Below are 17,280 nucleotides of genomic sequence, written 5' to 3'. Positions count from 1 at the left end.
AAGGTTTAAGAAGGTAAGATAAAGCAGCACAAGCGTCCCAAGATAACAAACAGCAAATATTTCAAAGGTACCTACAATATATTTGAACATTTATGTCAAGTAAAAGAGAGAAAGAGCAATAAAAATTTCAAATAGAGTATTATTTCTTCAAAAGAAACACACTCCACCTCTCCTCACAGTTCCCTTCCTGGCCTCCAAATCCCTCTCATGCCTTGTCCTTACCTCCAGTCATCTTTTGACAAGTTGATCAAAATATTCATTTCCTCGTCCTCTTGCAGAAGACGATAGGCTGCGCTTAAATGGTGATTTTCCAATACAGACCTATCGTTGTACAGAATAGCTGGGTCAGACCTGAACAGAAAGCCAAGCAAAATAATTTAGGATATTGAGTAGCTGAGATTTTTCAGATAACTCTCCTATGGTAGAAGGTATCATCTCTTTGTCCTATTCTAAGTTTATCCAATTAACTTTGCCCTCGTGCCATTTATATCAAGCAAAAAGCTAACAGCCAACACTACAGATTGTCGATAGATGTACGTAGGATATTTTAATGTCAATATTGTGGGTGTTCTTTCACATGTGATATCCAACTTGAGAACTCTCTGGGAACTATTCTACAATCAGATCTCAATTACCTATAGTAGCGGTAAAGATGATTCTTTAAAATGCAGGTCATGTCAAAATTCCTCGTATTTTCTGGAATGATTTTTAATTTTACTCATTGAGAGAATATGTCTATTTATTTTAGTTGTAATTCTCTGAACATATACCACCTGGTGGGTACAGTTTACAAGTTCCTCTGTTAGTAGCTTGACCTTAAAATTTTGCCATGTGGAAGCCATACATGGGAAATTAACAGTAAAACATGTAAGGGTTATATGACAATTGTTAGTCGTTTTCTCAAAAAACATTCCACAGCTGAATGACACCAAACATAGGGTGGTATACTATCTTAATATATTTAATTTAATGAAACTTTAGATTATTAGAGCTTATTTGTTTCTCAGCAAGGAAGCTGAGTCCCAGAGATGTCAAGTGAGAGTTTGCAGAGCCCCACAGTGGCTAAGTGACAGGGCTGGGATGAAGGCAACGTCTTCTGACAGTTGCGCCATTTCTCCCGAAGATAACTTCCACCTGTCATTGGCCCAAATTTGGGATGTACCTAGCATACCTTTAAAGTGTTGGGCTGAACAGTCTGTCCAGCAAAGGACAAAGAACCTGGTCACAGATTTAGTTTTCTAAACAGGGATTTCACAGGCTGAGATGCTTTGGGTAAAATTCAGTTAAAGAAGGCTAATGTTCAAATTTCATTCCAGACCACTCAAGCTTACCTGAACCCACTGGAATTTTCCCACTCCTGGGGAGATAACACAAAACAAGCAAATCCTGAGGTGAAAGATTTAATCTGTTGAGTAAGTAAGGCATCAACTGATGTGTATTATGTGACATTAAGCTATTTTCCAACTCCTATAATTAAGCCATTTCCCTCCTGAGTTGTGACTGGTTTTGACACTGGTCTCCAGCCAACATCCATGTACAACTGTTCCGCCCACCTCTCTTTCTCCAGCAAGTGCTAGTCACCGCTGTCTCTGTCCTCACAGAAAAGGTTCCACTGGCAGATACCCATTAAACAGGGACGCTCTGTGGAATCCTTATGTACAAAGACCTTGCAACAGAACTACAGAAGGCTGCCTCCCAGCAGCCGAGACGACTCTGTGAGGAGACAGGAGGTAGAAAATGAAGCACATGGCTTAAGTCCTTTTGTCCGCTTCCATTCTTCTTCAAATCCCCTTCTGAACAGAGATCAGACGATATTGTCTTCTTTTGTGTGCCTCATAATTAAGTGTTGTCTTCATGAAATACATGTAGAATGACTTAATAAACACAAATCTATCTGGAATGTGAACCTGCTTTTTCAAGTGAAATCAGCAAGTATCTATTTAAACTCTCAACCCTCCCCACTATGTTCTTTGTCCCTGTCTTACCACCTTTTTCCAAATTCTCACTTCTTTTGATTCCTGTATCAAGACTCAATTAATCCCACCATCAGAGTCTCTCCTGCTCCACATCATTGTCTCAAGAGAAGCTACGTTCTTAGGGCAGGAGAAGGCAGATAAGGTTTTATCCTAAATGACAACTGACTGGTACTGTGCCAAGAGGAATATTAAGGATAAATCTACAGCATGGTAAGAAAAAAATTGATTAGTGATGTCTGTTACAGTCAAGAGGTTTGGAGGGAGGCACTTGGACTCATATTTAACATGCCCTACAGAGGTCTGCATCTACCTGTGAAGCTCCTTACAGAGGATGCACGGTGGCCTACATGAGAACCTAGCTCCCCGGGCCCTGTGCCAGGGAGTGACACACACACTAAACAGAGCAGAGATGAAATCAGGGAGGATGAGAAGAGAGTCACCAGAACCTCAGAGGTCAGGGGGAATATGGCTCTGCTATTGTTAACATCAACAAAATCACTCCAACCCTCGCCCATCCTCACTGATGTAGTCTACGTGGTCTCTTTATGTAAACTGTCCCCCCTCCTATTAGAAATAGGTAGAGTAGGCATAGTACATACATACTTAAATAGCTAGCATTAGAATAGAGAAGACAAAATATCTATGTTTGACATGAATACCATATGAGAATTAGGAGCAAATGGTATCTTTAACTCTCAGCTTTGACTGAAGCTGTCCAGGCTGATCTCATGTTTATAAGTCCATTTTTTTTCAGAAACTCAAAGTAGAGCCACCATGCAAAAGCAAGGTGACTGCACCTTTCTGACTTCTAACCCCTCTTGCCTCTTCTTCAAGCATTTCAGCATCCTCACCGGGTCTGAATGTGGAAATTGTTGGTGGTTCCGGTGTGCTCATAGTCATGGATGGCAGCTGAGAAGATTATAGCAAAGATCTCCAGCTCCGTCAGCCAGTTCTGAAAGGGAGATTACAGCGCAATCAGATCATCTGTCTCTTTCTAAGACAAAGTCTTCAGCTTGCTGACAACACACCCACGCTGCTGCCTTTCCACCCTGCAGCTGGAAAGCTATCGCCGAACACACGTTTTCTGACAGACAGAATTTTTTTTTTTCTTCTGTAAGGAGACTGGAGGATGTGTGATTTGGAAACAGCATGCCCAGCATGGTTGAAAGAGCTAACTAGTAGTTTTATTATTTTTTTTCAAAGAAGCAAAAAAACAACAAACATGAAGATTTTAACAGTCTTCATTACATCCTCTGCCAAATTTCAAATAAAGTTCCTAAGTAGACACAGGAAAAAAACTTTAATTTCAACACAATACAGAGAACTAAGGGTAACAGAAAACCTAATGTCTACCCAGTGGAAGGTGGGTAGGCAGAGACAGATGGAAGGATGACACCTGGCCTTCTGCCTTGTGCTTGTTGATGTTTGAAGAGACCTATCCCCATCCACGCCTCCAAAACTGGCTGCGGTTCAGAGGTTCTCAAAGTGTGTTCCCTGGACCAGCAGAGTCAGCATCACCTGGAAGCTTATTAGAAATGCAAACCCACCCCTAGTCCCACTGGATCCAAAACTCGGGGTTGCCGCCCACCAATCCGTTTCACCAAGCCATCCAGATAATTCTGACACACACTGGAGTTTGAGAACCACTGCTGTTTGAAGCTCCCTTAACTAACTTTCATTTCAGGGACTCTGTGTATTCACTGATGCCTCCCCTCCCTTCTGTAAACCACAGCTGCCCAATGCCCACATGATGGAACATCCATGACTGTTAGCTCACCCTTTGGTACCCTCTGCTTACTTCTGTACTGCTTGACTTGGTGATTACCAGGTTCAGTGTGGTTTATTCCAAACCCAGTTTTGACAAATTGCACATATTATTATAATCATGTTACTAAATATGACATAAACCAATAAAATACAAACACAAAAATGGAGTTATGTCCATAGAACCTAAGTTCAATGCTTTGCATAGTCACTAAAAGAAATGCTTCAACATAGACGTGACAACAAAAGAGTAGAAAACAATCCTAACCCTTCAGGTTAATTCTGCACTCAGTTTTCTTCATAAGTATTTTAGGGTCCCATTTCCTTTTAAAGAAATGAAACCAGAAGTCTTAGACAAGGGTAGGGTTAATGTAGGACAGATATGAGTCCCTAAATTAGCAGAATTCAGAAAGCAGCCTCAAGTCTGAATTAAAGATTAATGAACAGAATATATTTATTTGATTTAATTTAACAAAATGATTTAAAAATGAACAAATCAATTTTTAATAATTCTCACTGTAACTTTTTTTTTCAATTAACTACTAATCTTGGTCATCTAAGTTTCATCTAAGAGACTTCTTGAAATTATTGCCTCTTTTGAGGATGGCTAAGGGAAAAATAAACTACATACAACCTATGGAAAAAAGACTCCATAGTGAGGGAAAGAATGAGCACGGAAATAACTCAGGAAAAAACTACACTTTTAAAAATGATTTCTAGCAGAATCCTGCATGAAATGTCAGGAAACATTTAGCATCCTTGATAATACATTTCAAAAATCAAATTGAAGTACCAGGAACAGAAAGACACGAGGAGAAAACAACATAAGATGAAAAAGTCAACAAAATTAAATGAACAAGAGATGAATAAATACGTGCAAATTGCAAGAAAACTAAAATCTATCCTGAAAGCAGCAAAGGGCATCCTCAACAGGGTTACCACCTAACAGGAACTCACTTTGTGTCAGACTACTTAAAGAAACTCATGCAACACACACAACTGCATAAAGGGAGGTACTGCTGTCATCCCCATTTTATAGATGAGAAAACTGAAGCTGGGAGAGGTTCAGTGTGGTACCCAAAGTCTCACAGCTAGTCCAGTGACAAGCCACACACTCTGACTCCAGAGATCTCACTTATAATCTTTAAGCCACTTTTCCTTTGGGTCAGTTCATATGTTTACTCAATTTTTCATGAAATTACATAGGTATGATTTTATATTACAAATTTTCTTGATATTTTCCATTCATATTTTTTTCATTTTAGCACTGTCTTTGTTTCCTTCCCTAATACCTGTCCCCACCCATCTGCCCCAACTCCCTCTATCCAGTCCCCTCATCGATGTATCTCTTCCTCCAAGCTCATGCCAAGTTAATTTAACATTCTAAAATAAGATTATGAATGGGAGACAGCGTACCACCTAAACAAATCTGAATCACAGAGCTTCAGCCTAGCCAGCAGAAGATGTCTACGTAACTACATAACCACAGTTCTCACATTACAAATATCAGTGTGACTCCCCTCCTTATCCAAATATACTGACAAAATCCTATCTTAAGTGTAACCTACTTCTAATCAACCAAAAACAACAAATGATTAAATGAGCACACAACAAACAAGAAACCATAATTTAGACTGGGCTGAGCAACAATGTTGTTGGGCATTTTCAGAATGAACAACTGAGCAAGTCCCAGGGGCAAAAGCTGATTCCTCAGCAGTAAGGAAATGCTTCCCTATCGCCGAGCAGGAGTGAGGGTTGAGCAGGGCCCTGGGATGACAGGCATTAAAAGCCAGGGTGAGAACACAGCAAATTCAGCAGTCAGTGAAGTTTACGTGCAAAAAAGCAATACGGTCAACGTGCCAATGAGAGGGCCAAATGAGAGCAGAGAGCACAAATAAAAGAGAAGTAAGAGCTGTACTTTTGGACTGGAATATCCCTATAGGATGTACAGACAATACAGAGTTAGAATCCTTATGGCTTAGTGGTTAACTGAAAGCAGAAGGGCGGGAAGATGTTGCTGTCAAAGAGAACAATGCATTAAAGATGACCTCGGCACCCCTAGCCTGAGTGGCTGAAAAAAAAAGGTGGGTAGTGTTAGATGGCATCATTAATAGAAACAGAGCAAGTGGGAGAAGCAATTTTGAGAGAAACTGGATTTCACATTTTCATATGGCTCAGATTTCCTTGCCTTTTTCCAAATTCATTACTGTGAACCCAGAAGATTTTATGACAACCCATAAAGAGTCAGAAAGTTAAGTTCCACATAAATTTTATTCCAGATTTATCAAAGTATAACAAGGTACAAGTCACAGATCCTAGCCTCCAAAAAAATAAGCAAAAGGAAAATTAATGGTTTCTTGCCTGATAAAAGCAACGAAAGGGCCAAAGGATAACTTTGGAGTTTGGAATCTTTTTAACTCAAAAGCAGACTGGAGCTTGGAGTCTGGTTTATATCTATTCAATCAAGTCTTCAATTTAATTCTGTTTAAGGAATTTCTCTTAGACATGAGCAAAAGATTCAAGCACCTTCCAGGCATCTAAGTTAAGCAGTAATGAGTAATATAAACAGACTACAATGAGTAATACTGTTGATGTTGAGGCCCAGACGTCACTTTATCAATAGGATCTTTTGATTCCCTATGTCTTACAGTTTATAAAACTGAAATGATTTCAAGTATTTTTTCCCACTTGGTTTGTAATGAAAGGTTAGAGTAACAATATGTTTGTTCTCCATTCATCGGAATGCTTCCTACTGTTTTTGTAAGCTTGCATTGAAAGAAGTTTGTTTTGAGCTGCATTTGCAAGAGAGTAGGCAGGAAGTAGTTTCTACATTTAAGAATTATTCTGAATATGGCCCCGAATTGATAATGAAAATTCAGTGGCAAATGAGATCATTTTAAAACAGTATGCAGGATATCATGATCACTGGCTGCTATGATATAACATCTATGTTAATGATAACTTGTATTAGCATGAAGGCTTGGGAGTTTTTCCAGAGGGCTAAAAAGGCTGTGTATGATTCACCTTTATGTCTCCATAGTACACGGTACACAGCAGGTACTAACTATATATAATATACAATAATATGACATAGAACTATACACATCAAATAGATGAATTCAGAGTACACATTCACATCCATTTTGGTCCTCACCACAATACTTTGAAGTACACATGAGGATCCTGAGGTGTAAGATTATCAAGGGCTCTTTCTTTTTGCTACCAGCATTGCAGAAGCATGGCTAAATATTTAAACACATGGCCTCAGAAGTCAGACTTGTCGTGTCCTCACATGGTCTTTCCTCAGAGCACCTGCATGCCTGTGCCCTAATCTACTCTTCTTATAAGGACACAAGTCATATTGGCTTAGGGTCCACCCATACGACCTTATTTTACCAGAACTTCCTCTGTAAAGTCCCCATCTCCAAATACAGTCACATTCTGAGGCACTGCAGTTTAGGACTTCACCACAAGAATCTGGTGGTGGTGGAGGGGGTTGGACAAAATTCAGCCCATGACCAAGACATTCTGACAGGACAATCTTCACTCTGTGACTGAGCTTCCTCCTATTTTTCTATGGACTTTGTGCCATTTTCTAGTTGATTTATTTATATAATCTGGATCTTAATCTTTGCTCTCTCTATATTTTCCTCATATACTTACTTCATTGTGATGTTTTTTTATTCCACAGAGAGTTTTAATGTACTCAAAATAATCAATATTTTGTTATATAACTTTGTGTTTCAATGCTTATTTAAGAATTTCCTGTTTCAAGGCTGTAAACATATTCTTATATTTTCTTCCAGTTTGAGCAAATTTTTAATTTTTGTACTCACTCACATCTTTAATTCATTTGTCTGATATTTGGTGAGTGATTTTTAGTAGAACAAAAACATTATGTTTTTTCCAAATGAACTGTCCCCAAAACATTTTTTGAACTAAGTAATCTTTCCTGTTTTCTATAGACAAATCCTCACCTTCTCACCTGCAACTCTGTCTTCATTATACTCCGGTCCATGTTCCATCCCCACCAAACCACCGGGACTGCTCATGACAAGGGCACCAATGACTTCCATGTTGCCAAAGGCAGTGGTCACTTCTCTGTCTTCATCCTACTCAACCTTTCGGCATGTCCCATACAAGTCACAATTCTCTTTTGGGGCACTTTCTTTCCTTGGCTTCCATGGCCCCACACTCTCTTGAGTTTTGTCCCAATGTTACTGGCCACTCTTTTTTAGTTACTGTTGTTGCATTTAATTCTTTACCCTCATTTAAACTTTAGACTGCTCCAGGACTCATTTCAGAGTCCCTTCTACTTCTCCATTCATACCCTTCTCTTTAGATCATCCCATCTGGTTCCATGTCCTTAAATAATGTTGATACGTTCATGATTGCCTAATCTGTGTGTCCATCCCTGACCTCTCCCCAGAACTCTAGACTCCTTTAGTTTTCTTCCTGCTTGACATCACCACACTGATATCTAATAAAGATCTTAAACTCAACACGTCTAAATCAGAAACCTCTTGACCTTTCCTTCCCCCAAAGCCTGCTTTGCTATCAGACTGTCATCAACCCTGTTTATCAAACCAGAAATCTAAGATATACTCTCAATTCCTCTCCTTAATATCTCAAACCCTATTCACCATTCAATTCCTTTAACTCAACCTCAGAAACAGATTTTTTGTCCCTATGTCCCAGCAATGTCCTTCCTCGTCCAAACTACCACTATCCCTCCAGGAGACTCTGCACTACTCTTCTAACCAGCTGCCTCGAGAGCCATTCTCCACAGTAATCCTTGTCAAATCTTTATCAGATCACCTCATTGCCCTGTCTAAAACCCTTCAGTGGCCTCACACTGCACTTAGAATCACCCTGGAACTCACTACCCAGGCCTACAAAGCTGGACTGTCTCGGATTAAATCTTACCTCCGGAGAGATGCCTTTCCTGATTATCTAATAAAACTCCCAGTTTTCCCTATGTGGGCGCCCTATTTTAATTCTCTGCAGAACACTAGTGATACTTTCTTGTTTACTTTTTCATTGGTCGTCTATCTGTAATCACCCACTAGAGTGTAAGTTCTGTAAGAACACTATTGTATTCTCATTCTATAAAAAGTACCCGGCACATAATTAGGGCTCAATAAAACTCTGGGTTCAGTTTTTCAAACTCTAATACATTCCATTAATGTATTTTTCTATTTTTGTACAAATACCACACTGTTTTTTATTACTGTAGCTCCAGCAGATATTTTAGTATCTAGTATAGTAAGAACTAGCCCGCCACATACGTTGTCTTTTTCAAAACTTTTTTTCCTAAGGTTGTTAAATATCTAATTTATGTAAATTTCAGACTCAGCTTATCATGTTTCATGTTAAATCCCACTGGTATTTTTATTGGTATTGCTTTGAATTTACAGATTAATTTGAGGAAAACTGACATCTGTTTAATACCGAGGCTTTCTATTAAAAACATGGTTCATTTCTTCACTTATTTAAACATTATTTTTGTACCCTTTCATTTAGTTTCACAGTTTCCTTTTCATTAATTTTGAAGTTCTTTGTGGGTAATTTATAGATTTTTAAAAACTGTTGGGAAAGTATGTTTTTCTATTATACTTGTTAATTTCCACTGTACAGGACGACTATTTTATCCATATATTATTGAGATCTTTTATTTGATCTAATAATTTATAGTTGGTTTTTTTGTTTGCTTGTTTTTTGGAGGAGATGATCAAATTATTTTCACAAGATGCTTCTTCAACTTTTGTAGATACCATACTGCACTGACTGAGACCTCAGAAAAATGCTCACTCGCAATATAAATGCGGGCATCCCTGTTTTGCTCCATGCTTTTATGGAACCACCATTAACTATAACACTTGCCTTAAATTTCTGGCAGAAACCCTCTATGACATTAGCATTTAAAAACAGCTCTTTAAATAGTATTTTTAAGAAGTCAGCTTTACAATAAAGGAGAAATGAAAACCAATGAGAGAGGTTTGTGGAAAATCTCATGAAGTTTGAATAACAATAATTCTTAACTGTTGAGCTTCTGTTATGAAGCAGACAGCACACTTCATATTTTTGATACTTTATTTCTACTTCCTACCTGTGCTTCCTAACCCTCACCATACTTCTACAAGACAGAATACTTTCCACCATTTTAGAAATGCGGAAATCCGGGCTCAGAGATTCAAGCGATGTATCATAGGTCACAAAATCTAGTAAGTAATTAAGCGAAGATTTATATCCAACTACATCTAGCTCCAGAGCCCACACTCCTCCCACTGTATTCCGAATTTAATTCAGTGAGATATTAGACCAAGCCTTCTGACATGCCCTTGGAAAAGATAACAAATGTGTATTGGGTTTATGGGCTAATTAATAACCACAACCAAAGAACGTCTATCTTGACGTCAATTCTGAAGAAGATTTCTGAGTGAAAAGTCATAGAGACCTAGCTGTTTGTAAGTAACAGCTATATCTTTAAAATGGATGGCTTGCATCAGGGCAAAGAGGGCAAAGGCATAGATTACCAAGTTGAATGGGTTTGTTAATACAATGAATTACAGAACAGAGATTCAAATACACCTAAAGAGCTAAATGCTGGAGCAAAATAAGCAAGAAAATTCCAAACGGCTGGAGGTAACAATTGACTCTAAGGTCCAAAAAAATCAAACACACATAAATAGGATAAGAATAACCACAGCCCTTGGGAAAAGGATCTACTGGTTTAAACCAAAAGCTAATTATATACAATATAGTTGCTAAGTATGGATATCACTGTGATTGACCATAACAAGAGATTAGTGGTATCACTGTCCATATCTGGAAATACATTTTTGGTTACAGAAATTATACTTAATTTGGCCATAGCCTAGTAAGGATGCAAGTCACTACCAGATGTTTCTTTCATCAAGTCCAGGATGGAAAAACATTCAATGGTAATAAATGACCCCAAGATTTTCCACGACTGGTTGCACTTCTTGTGGGCTCAACCTCATCAGAACAGAAATAGTCTCCAATTTAAAAAAAAAATCGTCATCACATCTTTTGTGTCATCTGAGTTCCTATCTGTACTTACTGCTACTCCCGTCTTATAGAGGAGGTAATGCACAGTCTGTGTGACGTCGGCAGCATGCATTAAATTGTGATAAGGATTTTTGTGCTTGCTGTATCCCACCTCCAGGGCCTCCACAAAGGAGACAAGTGCAGAAATGGGAATCTGAAAGAGAGTGGCAAGGTGAGTTAGCTAATGATTCTGCAGCTCCGAGTAAGGATGCAAACGTCTAAGGCATTCTAACTGTCTCTTTCTGAAGGTGTAACATATCGCATGAGGAAATTAGAACTTTCCAAAGTTAGTTAAAAAAAAAATCACTGAACAGGTTATTGGATAATTTGAAAATCTAACAGGAAGTCCCTGGTCCACCCGGCAAATTGTTCTTTGTTCTTCGCTTCAGAGGCCCAGGGTAATGACACAGGATCAACTTAAAAAAATTAAGGGCAAAAGGGTAGGTGTTCATTTATTTCTCAGGCAAAGGCTGGCGTCTTTATTTCTTGAGAAACAAATGAACACATACTATGCAGCATCTCATTTACTTGCGGGAAAACATAAAATACACAAAGATCTTAAGTTATGAAATGATTGCACAGCAAACACAAGCTGCTGCCTTCTGAAAACTGCACCCTTTAGGAGGAGAGATTGTGTACACTGGACAGGTGAGAAAGAAAACAAAGCAAAAAAAAAAGTGATAGTCTGTTCTACGACAGAAACAAGCTGTGATCTTGTGCTTATTACTAGGCAATTTATTGTTGGCGCCTTGCAATTTGGAAAAATGTTTCCAATTAGCCTAGCTGCTTTCTGCCTCAAATATATATAATACACATGCCTTCTTTTTCTATGTGACAGAAAGTGAACAACTGCAAAATGCACTGTACAAAATAAGGAGACTTGGAAAACACTCGTTGTACTCATTTTCTAGATCAATTCCTTGGTTTAAGGTAAATTATCGAGCACAAGACTGGGGGAAAAGGAAAGGTGTGTTCCAGGAGACTAAAAATCACATTCATAAGAAAAAAATTAGGAAAACACTACTCTCGTGCTTTGTGAGAGTATCATCTTCTTCTTCAGACACATTCTTCCATATTTACTATTTGTGGATTTAAAAATTTAAATACAGCCTTTTAGAAGTGAGAGATTAATTCATTATCATTTGTAAAAATGAAGATCCAATGAAGCTGGGTTCTCTGGGGTGTTCCTTGGAGATCTGTGAGCCACTGAAACGCTAGGTAAAGGTGTGCATGTGTGCATAGGAGACTTCTTCTGAGGAAAGGATCTGGAGCATCCACCGGATCTTCAAGCAGGTTTCTGATGCAAAAGAAACTAAAGATCATTGCCATAAAGTGTTTATGGCTATGCAAGAAATACACCCCCAAATGTACAGTCTTTAGGAAAGTGATAGAGAGTCATGCAGTCCAGAGAAATCAGTATGTTATATAGAGAGAGACCTAACTTTTCTGGAGGCTCACCCACATGATGAGAGAAGTGTGAGGGTGTGATAGGACAGACGCCAGCAGATGAGAGCACAGGCTCCCTTGAGAACCTGCCCCACCTTCACAGTCTGTGCAACTAGAAGACTGAGGAGGGGGAACACTGGAAACCATTCACGCTCTGTACTTAAAGCTGAAGAATTAATTTGAAGCATGAATGACCGGGAAACACCAATGATTTGTCACCGATGATAAGTGAGAGTATGTGTCTGAATTTGAGCCAAGTGTCCGAAAGAGAAGTCTGTGGAGACGACAGATGTGTGCTGTGTCTCCATTACTGTCCCCTCGCCGGTGGTGGTCATGAGCACACAAAGTCTGGCTGAAATGAGATCTCAGGCTGCCAGCTGTGCTTCTAGGAAGACTGGCATCTAAATGGGCAGCTCCAGCCTCTCTCTCCCCTGCCGATGAGCCCACCAGGCAAGGGAATAATGAAAAGTCTCAACACAGAGGAGTTCGTGGCAGCGGCTGTCCAGATGATGCTTCCCACGTCATCCAGAGCAATTTTCAGTCTATATTAAAAGGATTCCTTTGGTCTTAGCCCAAGAGTCATGCAAGGATGGACAAATGTGTGCAGTTCTTTTTTTTTTTTTTTGATTAGACACTGACCTTGAAACGGCTGATCAGATCATAGCGTGTCAGTAATTCATAGAAAATGAATTTCAGTGCATGATCTCCGCTGGCTTCATTGAGGGAAAAGACATCAAAGGACCACTTGTCCACATCCTACAGGGCAGGGTGGAGAGAAAGAAAGCATTAGTCGGCAGCTACTTACACAGCCACCAATTTCCCTACTTTGCAGTTGAGCCTGCAGCCCTCACGTGCAATTTCACAGCCTGAGACTCTAATACCCTTTCAACTCTCAGACTTTTTCCAATCTGGCAGTCCTATATGGCGTTTACTGATGAAATATTAAATAGCCTTATTAGTAATAACAATAGCTATAACTCATGGGGTGTCTACCATACACTAGGCACTATGATCAGTAATAAATATACAATTTATCCTGAAGACAACTCTTAGTGGTAGGCATTATCAGTCACACGTCACAAATGAGAAAACTTAGACGTTCCTAATTTCACTGAGACCCATGGAGAGTAAGCGTTAGGGACAAACGTGGGGCCAAAACACAAACACATGTTCAACCGACACCTAAATTCAGGTTCTTTCCATTAACTCTCCATGACATCTGCTGAATTCCAAAATTTTAGTGGACTTCACAACAACCTAGGGTGTTCTCTACTCTAAATTTCCTCCCAGCCCCTTGATACTATCTACTTACTTCCTCTTAGTCTACCATTGAGAATGTTAATCCACTTAAAAGTGTTCAGAAACATGATACAGACTACAAAATAATGTGTCATTTCAATGATCCAAACTGCTGAGCTGAAACCACAGGGCAAGCCTTCATTTCGCAAGACAGAAAAATGCTACCCCTTCTTTAGTCACTGATCTGGGGACTGAGTCCTCAAATCTGTAAGTCACTTTACTGAAAAAAGTAAAACTAAGAGCTAAGCTGGACACTCTCCTTACATACTGTTCTTGAAGTTCAAAGCCTTATTTGTCTATAAATATCTACTCCAAAATATATGTAAACATTGTCTGATGTGTCTTTGATTTATTACTAGCTATTTGTGGGCAGTTATAAACAAAGGTGTGTTTAAGTAATGATTAAAGCAACAGTCATTTGGTTTCTCAGCATGTTAAGAGTCTCACTCTGAGCAGTTAAAGAAAGGGTACTGCCCTGAGCATGATAATAAGGACCCATGTGAGAGAGACCACAATGAGTCCAAGCTAGGTGTCAGACGGTCCCCTGGAGGAGACCTTGATTCTCAAGAACTGCTGGCCCGAGTGACTGCCCCTCAGCCCTCACTGCATTCCGACATCACCTATCCATCCAAATCCTGTCCCTCTCCAAATATCCCAACCACCAAGACCACCCAGGACAATCAAGGGCCTCTCCCATGGATGCCAGGCCACAGGAAAACCAAACTGAATACAGAGAAAGCCAACCCTTTCCAAAAGGGTTTCAAATAGATTATTTCAATTCACACTTAGTGGTAACCTCACCTCAGCCTTCAATAATTTCTCCTCCACTATAATAACCAAAGAAATAACCACAAGTATTGAGGATGTTTCCTGTGCCAGGCACAGTGCAATGTGTTGATGCACATTTGTAAACCCTCACAACCCTAGAAATCAGTATTACCTTTCCCAGTTTCACAGATGACAACCTCAGAGAGATGAAAAGAAGTATCTAATGACACTGGGTAGCAGAACCAAGGAAAACTTCACTGACGCTCCCTAGTGATACCATAACTGACAGATGACATTGTAAACTCAATGAATACATGCTGTGACCCAGGCCACACAGCCCTAAGTACCCCAATAGGGCCTAGGCCACAGACAGTGGGGCCATTTAAGATTAACTCAAGACCGAAAGCTTCACTTTAGCAACTATAATTGGCATTGCCATCACATCCATTGTCTGGCCATTAGTCCTAAAGAAAAGTCCACTGACAGCTCAGCAGGTAGGAAAATACTCTGTCCTATCTGACAAGTTTTAATCCTTTTCATCGGAATAAATTAAAAAAGAGAAAGATTCTCTATCACTAGAAATGAAGAGATTATCATAGTAAAAGAGTCAAGATTTATTCTGAATATTAGGTCTTGGAGAAAGGGAAGGATGAGTAAATACACACAGTGAGATGGACGTTCTCTCCAGCCCCTCATTTTGGGGAGGCCGTAGCTGTGAGTCTCAAATTGTGTGCTCTTTAGAACCGCCTGGGGTGCTCAGAAAAAAATGTTGATTTTCTGGTGGAGGACTCTGCAGAATCCTGGCTTGTGGCCTGGGATCTGCATTTTAACAAGTACCTAATTTAACTGCCTTAAACTATTCTGCCTTTTTTTTTTTTAAACTAAATTTGGCCCAAGGACCATTCCCACAGAGACACTGTATGGACTTCCCATCAGTCTAACATGAAGCAAGCCTGATCCTCCTCATTTCCTCCCACTTTGAACTTGGAGTCTGTCCAAGGTGTCTCTTCCTGAGTCACACAACAGACGCCCTTCTAAAGAACAGCACAATTCTCCATTTCCAATAACCCTGCCTTAGAAGATTAGAGACACAGCACTCCAAATCAGAAGCCGGTATTTACTGAATGGAAAAAAAAAAATGAAAAGAACAAAAATGCAACATATTTCAAATTTAGAGATTGGTGGTGGTTAATTTTTCTCTTCCTTAAATGTTATTTTATGCCATGTTCTTACATTAATCATAAAAGTTAACATGACAGTAGCATGATGATTATTTTATTGAATTGTATTCTCTCGGGCTTTGGGGAAATTTTCCGTAATAGAAGAAAACATTCGTGATTTCATATAAATTGCTGGCAGTGGAGCGGAAATAACCTTTTTCTAACAGGCATTAGGTTAAAAAAAAAAAAAAAGAATCTGTGTCATCTCTCCAATTTCTAATTCACTTCCAATCCACTGCAAATAAAACCAGAGTCTAGGGAGGCAGAAAAATATTACATTGTAAAAAGGTCTTGAACTTCCTCAGTAAACAGGGCACAGAGCCTAGAGAAACAATAGCTCACTTTCTTTGCTCATATCAGCAATAGTGTGGAGAACGGTAGCAATTCAGAGTTAATACTTATTCTTGGTCTGAATCATCAACGTAACTTCCCCCTCGGAAAGACAACATGTGTGCCTCTGAGAATTACTTTTCCTTAGGCATAAAATAACAATTTATGCACACCGCAGGTTGTTCCATATTTCTGCAGTAATTTTGCATAGAAAAGATGCTCCAATTTGAAAGAAATATTTTCATAAATTTCTTAGTACCGGTATAACCATCTGTATTTATATTCACGATAAAGGAAGAAATTAAAGATAAAAGACGCTTTTAACGTTCCTAAGACTTTCACTGAATGTTTCAGGTTCAGTTAGGAAAATCAATGTAATTTCATAGTGGGTGTTATGAAACATCAGATCTCATGAAGTGATTTCACAGATTAAATGGGAAATGTTGCTGTAAATTACACTGATGTATTGGGCATTTGAGTGAGGGTTGAACAGGGAGGAGAGAAAACATGTGTCTTCTTGCCATTTCCTTCTTGAGCACCCTTCCTGTTCTAAAGATAACTGAAGAAGAGCTAGAAAATGGAGAACTGAGAAGCTGAAAATATAGGGTCTCACAAATTCAGTTAGTAAGTACCTCTGAGACAAGAGAAAGGGACTCTGAAATGTATCATCAAAATGGCCCTCAAGGGCTCTTTCTTGACATTAAATTGATCAAGAAGCACTTCCATTCCCGATTCTGTGAATAGGGAATTTAAATTATCTTCTGAAAACATCATCAGGGAATACACTTTTCAGGTTTTAGAGAAGGACAACAATAGCTTTAACCAAAGTCAGAAGGCTGGGATGTCCCTGAACAAGCGGATATACTCCATGTGCAGCCGCCAGGCAGTGTCAACCAGCTTAGTGATCCTGGGCCTTAGCACAGACCCTCCTTCAAATCCAGAAGCTAAATCAGCTTCAGCACACCTGGGATACCCGCAGCCCAGTGAGTCTGAATCAACACACACCTACAGGAATATATATCCATTTGGGGCTCTTAGGGATATTCTATACAACTCTAAGAGCTTGTTGGATTGGGAGTAATTCTGTAGGATTTAGCCCCTTTAAATTCAAACATCTGTAAGTCTTCCCATGGAACTTCTGGGCTCATTGAGAGTCTTGGGAAAACAGGATATAAAAGAGGATGAGGGCTCTGGGGGACATACTATCTTGCAATAAAATGTTACTGAGAGCTTATTATGTGCCTGGAACTCTGGTATCAAACCTTAGTTCTTATCTCTGTGGGGTTTTTTTTTTTTTTTTAGTCTCACTGAGTCTTAGTTTCTTCATCTACAAGATGGACATAGAGTATATAAGCAAATAATGGCAGAATTATGATCACCAAAGATCCTCTTATTATTGAATATTT

General features: G+C 39.2%; 1 protein-coding gene across 1 annotated transcript in view; it reads right to left on the bottom strand.

Annotated features, from left to right (window-relative positions):
* Nucleotides 1-17,280, bottom strand: part of PDE1C (phosphodiesterase 1C) — a 474,248-nt gene that overhangs the window by 77,045 nt on the left and 379,923 nt on the right. The window contains 4 exon segments of the mRNA XM_014561810.2: nucleotides 223-351; nucleotides 2,828-2,928; nucleotides 10,825-10,965; nucleotides 12,897-13,013. Coding sequence (XP_014417296.2) covers nucleotides 223-351; nucleotides 2,828-2,928; nucleotides 10,825-10,965; nucleotides 12,897-13,013 — 488 coding nt within the window.

The sequence above is a fragment of the Camelus ferus genome, chromosome 7 (genome assembly GCF_009834535.1).
Source record: "Camelus ferus isolate YT-003-E chromosome 7, BCGSAC_Cfer_1.0, whole genome shotgun sequence".
Taxonomy (NCBI): domain Eukaryota; kingdom Metazoa; phylum Chordata; class Mammalia; order Artiodactyla; family Camelidae; genus Camelus; species Camelus ferus.
Note: the sequence above shows the minus strand (reverse complement) of the source record. Positions and strands in the feature narration are given on the sequence as shown.